General features: G+C 38.6%; 1 protein-coding gene across 4 annotated transcripts in view; it reads left to right on the top strand.

The window, feature by feature from the left end:
• LOC110447429 overlaps positions 1-4,526 on the top strand; it is a 96,573-nt gene extending 92,047 nt beyond the window's left edge. For all 4 annotated transcript variants that reach the window (XM_021493118.1, XM_021493119.1, XM_021493120.1 and 1 more), the window contains one exon: positions 331-4,526. In XM_021493118.1, the coding sequence (XP_021348793.1) occupies positions 331-3,345 (3,015 nt within the window). In that variant the 3' untranslated portion in view covers positions 3,346-4,526. The remainder of the gene's footprint in view (positions 1-330) is intronic.
• Positions 4,527-8,514: the final 3,988 nt, after the last annotated feature.

Below are 8,514 nucleotides of genomic sequence, written 5' to 3'. Positions count from 1 at the left end.
TATAAACATGTTGATGGTGACAAGTGAGTCACTATATGTATGCTGTATACAGCGTGTACGATATAAACATGTTGATGGTGACAAGTGAGTCACTATATGTATGCTGTATACAGCGTGTACATTATTAACATGCTCACAAAGAATTGTCCCATGACGATTTTTGCCTATAGAGAACTAATATTTTGTTTCTTTAATTTTCATGTTCCACTGTAATGGTCCAACTTGAAAATATATCTGGTGTTTGTCTATTCTATATTCTAGCTCGGTAACAAACACTACCATCAACTTTGCAGAGTATATTTCATATGTTGACCGCTTTTGTTTTTGCAGGGTCAAGATGAGGCTGGCTATAGCTCATCAGGGGATATAAACAGTTCAATATCACGTGATACCACAGCCAGTGATCTATCAACACTGACCAGTGATGGTGACCTAAGTCTCCCTGGAGATGACCCATCAGACGGAAATGCACTTGGTCGCAATCGAAGCTTTAAATCTGCCATGAGAGGCTGCCCACTGCTGTCTACTTCAATAGACATGGAGGAGGACGTTTGTGAGAAGGAAATTAGCAAGACAAAGGAAGATACTGTCACAAAAAGATCAAGGAGTTTCCGAATAGCAACTCGTATGAAACCATTAAGATCAGTGGATTTTAGTGATGAACGCCTTTCTGTTTCTGGTCCTAACACCCCAATCAAGGACAAGGTTATGAATGAGTTTGGGACAACAATGAAAGAAGAGCCAGGGTCTCGGATCAACATCAACAGTAGGCCATGTCTAAAAAGTTACCATTCAGACACTTACTCCAGCATGCCTGTTCTCAGTGAGGGAACTGGTGGCTTGGAGGGACACCATAGTTCTGGTAAACACGGTTCGGATTTTAAGAGATCTAGTACACACAGTTCGGACATGGAGGGATTCACCACACCTCGTTCTAGCGTAGAGAGATCATTAGCGTACACTTCAGATAGCTTCAGTGCTCTTTTACCTCAACCGAAGAGAGTGATTGATATCAAACGATATTTCACTGTGAACCGTGAGCAAAATGCCCGTACCAAAGAAGGCTCGAACGAGTCTTTAAGCAATTTAAGAAGAGATGGAAAGTCAGTTTCTGCGTTCAATGACACATTTTTGAAAAAGGCCACACATGATTTATTAAATAACTCAGCTCAATCTGGAACAAAGTCGGTTTTTCTGACTCGACCTTTGCCCTTGGCAGCGACCCTTACATCTGATCAGAGAATGTGTTCATCCAGCTGTTCAAATGTGGGAATAGTTGGAAATCGTGGTTCAAGTTTCAAGGATGAAAATCCTTGGGTTCAGTCTAATACAGATGTTAGTCTCTTGGACAATAAGCCACTGCGTCAGCGTGCCCATTCGACCGATGGAGAGTTGGACAGTCTGGATTGGATGGTGTATGCAAATAGAAATGATCTTCCGGTGACTGGATTTTCTACTGACGATATACCCAAGTTGTGTAAAGGTAATTCGTCACATGAGAGACTAGACAATAGCAGTACAGAGGATGTGTTCAGTGGTTGTAGTAATATTTATAGCAACCGTTACAACAATCAGCAATACCAGTCCTCCTGTCACTGTGATCTTATCAGTGCAGACAAGAAATCTCAAGAGCCAGACCTTTCCTCAGAAGCCGTAGATCAGAACAGAGACTTAGGTAAATATGGTCATCTTCAGCATTTCTCTCCATACGATCGAGACGGAGACGATTACAATACGCTAGGTAAACTACCACAAATCCACAAACATCGACCTCTAAAAAGGTCAAACTCCACACCTAGTGCCCGAGTTGGTGTCGCAAAAAACGAAAACTTGAAGGGAGCTAGATCCTCGTCATTCGACATGGATCAGGTGATATTTGATCACGAGAAAATTGTGGCAGAAATGGAGGAATATTTGAAGAAATCTGACTCCACTTTATCTCTCGAGGCACAAAAGTTCCCAACAAATATCAACCAGATGTCACCAGACAATGAAGTAACCAACCATCTCTCACACCGAGATTCTTGTGCATCCAATATATCGTCTTCTTCTTATGAAAGTCAAGAAAGTGACGAAAATATTCATAATGATAGTATTGTAGACACTTTGAAAAACAAAATTCACGATTTCGCCAGCAAAATTACACACAGACGTTCAGGGTCGTATGATAATAAACTGTGTGAAACCTATGATCAGGATAACGATCTGGCCTCTGAGAAACACAGTCCTCTGTCGGTCAACTCCTGGTTCACATCCTCCAGATCACAGGAGCCAGATCTTGCGTCTGTGTTACAGTCAGGAGAGCTGGGCGGTGCTGTGATCGGTCAGCGTATGGCCGAGTGCGACATCCCACAGAATCCAGATTACAACTTTTCTGAACCAACTCTTTCGTTGAAACAGAGCTCGAGCAAGGAAAAGTTGCAGCCAGACTGCAGTTTTAATGATGATAATTTTCTTGATGCTGACAAAATGACTTCTGAAATGTCCAAGGATAACGCTACAATCTTAAACCTACAAAATCTCAACATTCAACAGTGTGATTCAGCATTTTCTATTGGTGACAGTTGTAACACTGAGAATTCTCCTCGCAGTGCTGAGGAAGGCACAAAACTGAGACGGAACTCGGATTCTGATTCTTCTGGTGATAGTTTCTATGAACGCCGACTATCAATAGCTTTCGATGAAGGCGACGCGTTTCGAGATTCTGCTGTGTACTGTGAAATGGACGTAGACCCTGTGGACCACGCCGACAAGCAGTCAACTGTCTCATCAATGTCTCCTCTCTCACTTGTCTCGAAACCCATGGCTGAGCTTCCAATCAAAGCGTATGTGCAGAGGTTAGAGGAAAAAGTTCAGCCAAAGCTAGAAGTGAATTCGATTTTAGAGGCGAATACGCAACAGCCTCTTAGCATTTCGGTAGGGAATAAAGCTGCTGCTGGGATAGGGAAAGCCCCTCGGGAGCCAGGGGTCGTAGTCAGACAGAGAATGGAGAGCTTGCAACAGGATGTGATATACCGCAGTTCCAGACCCTCCAGTGAAGAGCGCGATGTTCGTGTCTACAGCAAATCAACCGGTGATGAACGAGAGCTATCTCCCTTTGCCGGGAGATTTAGATTGAAGCGGGCATCTACTCCCTGTCGAGGGGAGGACGACTACTTCCTTAGAGAAAGTTCGGACCCCGCTCATGTGTTCAGGAGTCGCTCAAGCACGCCAGGTAGCGGCGTTCTCAAACCCTCCCGGTCCTTAGGCCGTCTGGACCAGTTAAGCTCAGATCCCGAGAACCTAGTCATCATGAAAGGCTGGGTCCGCCAACTCATACAAAAGTTTCAATCCACAAAGTCTTGACCAATTCTTTTCAACATTTTCATATCTAACCAGTGAAAATATACATGACCAGTAGTCCTGACCAATCAATCACCTTTTATTGCTCCAGATAATAGTTGTTATACATAATTTACTTGTGACATGCAAGTAAGTCCAGTTATCAGGTCCTAATTTTAGAACCTAGTTAATGTCGTTTATATCTACTGTATATTGACCTATACGTACCACCGTAGTTCTATATTTTTCACTCCAATAAGTGCCATGAAATATTTTATAAATGTACAAAGTAACTTTATATTTTTGCTGCTACTTCTTCATGAAACCATAAATACCTTAGCTTGTGTGTCAAATATAAAAGATTCATTTGCACATCCAGTGCCCAAAAGATGTCTATGCAAGTATCTGTTACCACACAGAAGCCAGTTTATAAACGTGTAAGGTTTACTTTAGTGTGCTCGTCTGTGATACACCTTTTGTCATGGTCTATTCAAATATCTAAGTATTTGTAGATCTTTTGGAAACAGATTGAGTTGAAATGCTGTGATAAAGTTACGAACATAAGCTATTTTATCCTGTTAATTTACATGTACGTCACACACGGATCTGAGAGAACTTGAAGACCTTCTTGGGGATACAAGTTAATCTGCAAAGTCAAAAATGTAATGAGATTTAATAGGATATTAGTGGAGGCAGGCATTGCTGTCTGTATATCCACATCAATATACCATAAACTTCACTGTGGTAAACATGTGTGATGTTCATGTAGATGTGTCATCGTATTTCCACTAAAAATCTTTCTCAGAATTAAATACTGTACGTGATGAAATAACGTGGAGACTATTTAAGACATCAATTGTTCTCTAAGTAAGATAATGTTTTGTAAGATTTAAATGGCAATGTTGTTGTAACAGAAATGTTGTTGTAACAGAAATTTATGGTTTTTGTGTCGATACTTTTTTACTAAAATTGTTGATAGCATTGCAGATTGTCAGTTCCTTATTTATTATTTTTCGTTAAAATTTCACATGAACAATTTTACCCAATATACATTTTAGTGATATAGGTTTGCTGTCACAAAATCCTCCAATAAATGTAAACAATTAAATGAAAATATATGACATTTGAACTTAAACATGATTTCCTGATTGTCATTTAAAACTGATAAAAAATTTACCAGAGTACCATTAAAATTCTTTTCAATAGACCTCTCTTTTTCATTTCGGAGAAAGTCAGCTGTGGATTTCTATACTTCATCAGCCCGTGCTACATGCTCCTATGACTGTGGTTGACCAATAAGCTTCGTTGAACGATGCAATAATATTAATTAACGAGTCCGAAACTGTCTGCCAGTGCTAGATAAACCATTGTCATTCTATTTGTAATAATGTACCTAAGTAAAATAATACTTTTTGTGATGTAGTTTCTGTGGTTTTATATGTGAGCTTGATCTCCCCATTAATTCTTAGGTGTGCAATTGTCTACTGTGTGCAGTGCTTGTCGTAAACTTTCTAGTGTTATGGTAATCAGTATAATTTACTGTTTTTCGTGTTGTGAACATTAAGTGGTGTTAATTCCTCCTTGTAGATTTCAAACTGTACGACTTATCTCTCGTTCAAACAGACATCTTGTATTCTAACGTCACTTTTAAAACAATCTTAATCTTAAAAGGTGTACAATTGTTTTGCATATATTTCAAGGTTTTCTCAAAACTACAACCATTCAACGAGAAAAAAAATACACTTCATGGGAGAATTACCTGTTCAGATAGAAACAATATGTACGGTTGGAAGATTGGTTTGTTCCTTGAGACTTGTTAAAATGCCACATATGACATATGGGCCACTTGTCTATATTGTCACGCCGAAAACTGGTGAAATTCTCGCACATGGAAGTATTCGCGCTGTGACGCAGTAAACTGATCGTGGTGTGGTCAGAAAGGTACATGTTCTATAAATAAACATTCACGTGTTGATATTTTAGAGCTTATTAACTCGATGCGAAAACCACGCACATTTCCACACCATGAAAATTTCTTTCTACAACTAAAATTTGTCCTGTATAATTGGCTTGGTGGTACAAGGGTTTTGAGATATATTGAGGGAGATATGTAAAAGAATTATCCTTAAAGAGGAAAAAGGTAAATGGGACCAAAACATTAGACAACATGAAATGAAGAGAGCATTATATTAAGGTTTTACCGTAAGTCGACTGTTACTACACTTGATGTTGTTCATCGATGGCTGTGTCTATGTGTAAAGTACATCTTCAAACTGGCGTGTAAATGTAATTTGATTGGATCGTGAAATTGTTTTGTCCTCTGGTTTTCGCAAACTTTTTCGTTGTGTTCAACTTGTGATCCGATTCGGCCACAAGCAGGTGTCGGACTTCCCAGAGGTGCTCATCAGGTGACAGTCCAGATATACCTCTGTTCGTCAGAATGTTGCTTTTCACATAGGTTCAAGTGATATTTAATTGCCGATGTTTGCAATGCAGTACTTGTGTTATACACAGCTGAAAAAAAGGTAGGCGAATCAGCGTGTCCTTAGGTAGAGTTGTTTTACTCTGGTCCTGCAGCTTAAACTTAACCACCATCGTATCTACCACGTTTACATGAATGTGTATTTGACATACCGAACAAATAATGGTACCTGCCCTTTTATGTGTATGTGGATCATAAGTCTTCTTCAGAAATTTAATTCACATACATGTATTCCCCAGAAACGCTGTACAGATGTAGCTGAACATGTAGGGCAATCGCACTGCTCCCCTGGTACTTCCCAAGGACAACAATCACACTGCTCCCCTGGTACTTCCCAAGGACAATAATCGCACTGCTCCCCTGGTACTTCCCAAGGACAACAATCACACAATTCTTTTGATGCTTCTCTACATTTTTCACAGTAAATATTTTGTTTTTATTGACGTAGGCTAATTGAAATGTTTGATGACGCTTATTGACATGTTTTTCTTAATTGCATGGTGGCTTATTTAGAACTTTGAAGAGTTGAATCCACTGCCTGTAAAATGGTTGATCCAAACACAATTAAAATTGTAAAATGTTCTATTATCTATAAAATGAAAAATGAAGTGGAGCTTGCTAATGAAGATGATAATGTTCATTCTATGTAGGCAGTATACTGTTAATGAATGATCCGACATTGTACTTAACGATACTTTGTACTTGTTTGTCATTTTTCAGTTATCAAATATTGGTAGATGTTGAAGTTGTTCAATTTATGAATGAACACACGTCCAGTGTCAGCTATGTACCAGCGTGTCTGTAGCATTACTGGCCTGATGTCGTGTAGTACGGACAATCACATATATACAAATCATGGTATCTGTTGTTCGTCCAGTGTCAGCCATGTACCAGCGTGTCTGTAGCATTACTGGCCTGATGTCGTGTAGTACGGACAATCACATGTATACAAATCATGGTATCTGTCCAGTTTATGTCAATATTATACTGTACATCAAAATATCTTTAAAAAGAAATGTGATTTATTAAAATAAACCATATCATTTGATATTTAAATAATTTGTTATTGTATTTCTGTGAACTGTGACCTTTAAGTTTAAAGCAGGATATTTCATCAATGATATTTGCTTGTTACTGTTTTCACTTTTCAGGAATGATAATTTACATACTTCGATAAGCAATTTCCATAATATTTACTTTCACATCTTCCGCATCGTGGAATTTACAAGTTTGTACTTTATTTGTTTACTTCATGTTAATCGTTGCTTTTTCAAAAAATAATTGGAATCAACAAACAATTCTCTGTGACGTATCACCATGTAGTAGTGAAGCATGAATATTTCGCACTTCAGGAAGCATCTCGAACAAGTAGATAAACGGGGCGTAGCTAACCTGTCTTACTTAAGTGGTTGCGATGGCACCCACTAGAGTAACCCGGGTTATGCTTATGGGCAAAGCTGCAGAGTACAATTGTATTTATCGACAATAACAACCACTAATGAAACCCTGTTACACCGTAGTCGGTACTAAATTTGATTTTGTTATGTTCTTTATGTTGACAAGCACTTCGCTGACAATGCAATAAACCACCCATAAAATAAACCCATCATACAGTAAATATGTATGCTATTGTGCCGTAGAAATGTCGCACATGAATATGATCTTACTCGAGTTTCCATCTCATATCAGATTTATGAAACAAGTCTAAGAATGTTTCAATTTAGCAAACCTCTGGCAAAATGAAAAACTTGAGACGAGTTTCATCAATTTAATATGAAACGAAAACGAGTGTAATATACTTTTTATCACAAATTCAAGATTTGTGGCATTTATTCGTGTAAAACGACCATTTTTATGCAACTTTGAAATGTAAAAAGCCGCCACTTTGAAATGTAAAAGGCCGCCATTTTGACTCCAGTGCGTGAGTCTGTGACGTCATGTACTTTTCCTAGGCGTGACGTCATAATTGAAACAATTGAAACTTAAAACCAATCACTGGGCTGATAGGTCATATTACATTGGTTAATACGCAAAAAAATATGACATGGGTACATTCACTGGATAACAAGGTACATTATGTGATAAATATATATATATCATGACAGTAACGTCTTAGAAGTAAAAACGTAAGGTAGGCGTAATACATGTTTTGTTCAAGTAATGTTATTTTCTCTACATTCATAGACGATTATAGGCTGCAGGCTTTTAGTTTAAACATTTTTGTCTTGGCTGCGATGGATGTCATAAATGCGGGAAAAAGCTGTCACTGTTCTGGTGGACAGTGTCAAGTTTTTGGGTGTTTAGATTCGGTAATCAAGTTTTGACAATAGTCGTGTCTGATCGTCGTCATTGCAATTAATGGATCGGATACTGAATGTAACCCAAATTTCTTGGCCTAAGATGTTAAGGCATCCAAGATGGAAACGATTAATGTACTCATTTACTGAAGGACAAGGTGTGATCAATACATCAAAGACGAACTACGCGAGAATGTAAAAACAATAAGAGCTATAAAGAAATAATTTGGAGCGAGATGAGACTACAACACCACAAAAAACTAATNCACAGACCCAATTCAACACACCTCACACAGACCCATGTCACCACACCTCACACAGACCCATGTCACCACATCTCACACATACTCACATCAATACACCTCACAAAGACCCAATTCAACACACCTCACACAGACCCAATTCAACACACCT

Source organism: Mizuhopecten yessoensis, unplaced genomic scaffold (assembly GCF_002113885.1).
Source record: "Mizuhopecten yessoensis strain PY_sf001 unplaced genomic scaffold, ASM211388v2 scaffold3375, whole genome shotgun sequence".
Taxonomy (NCBI): Eukaryota; Metazoa; Mollusca; class Bivalvia; order Pectinida; family Pectinidae; genus Mizuhopecten; species Mizuhopecten yessoensis.
Note: the sequence above shows the minus strand (reverse complement) of the source record. Positions and strands in the feature narration are given on the sequence as shown.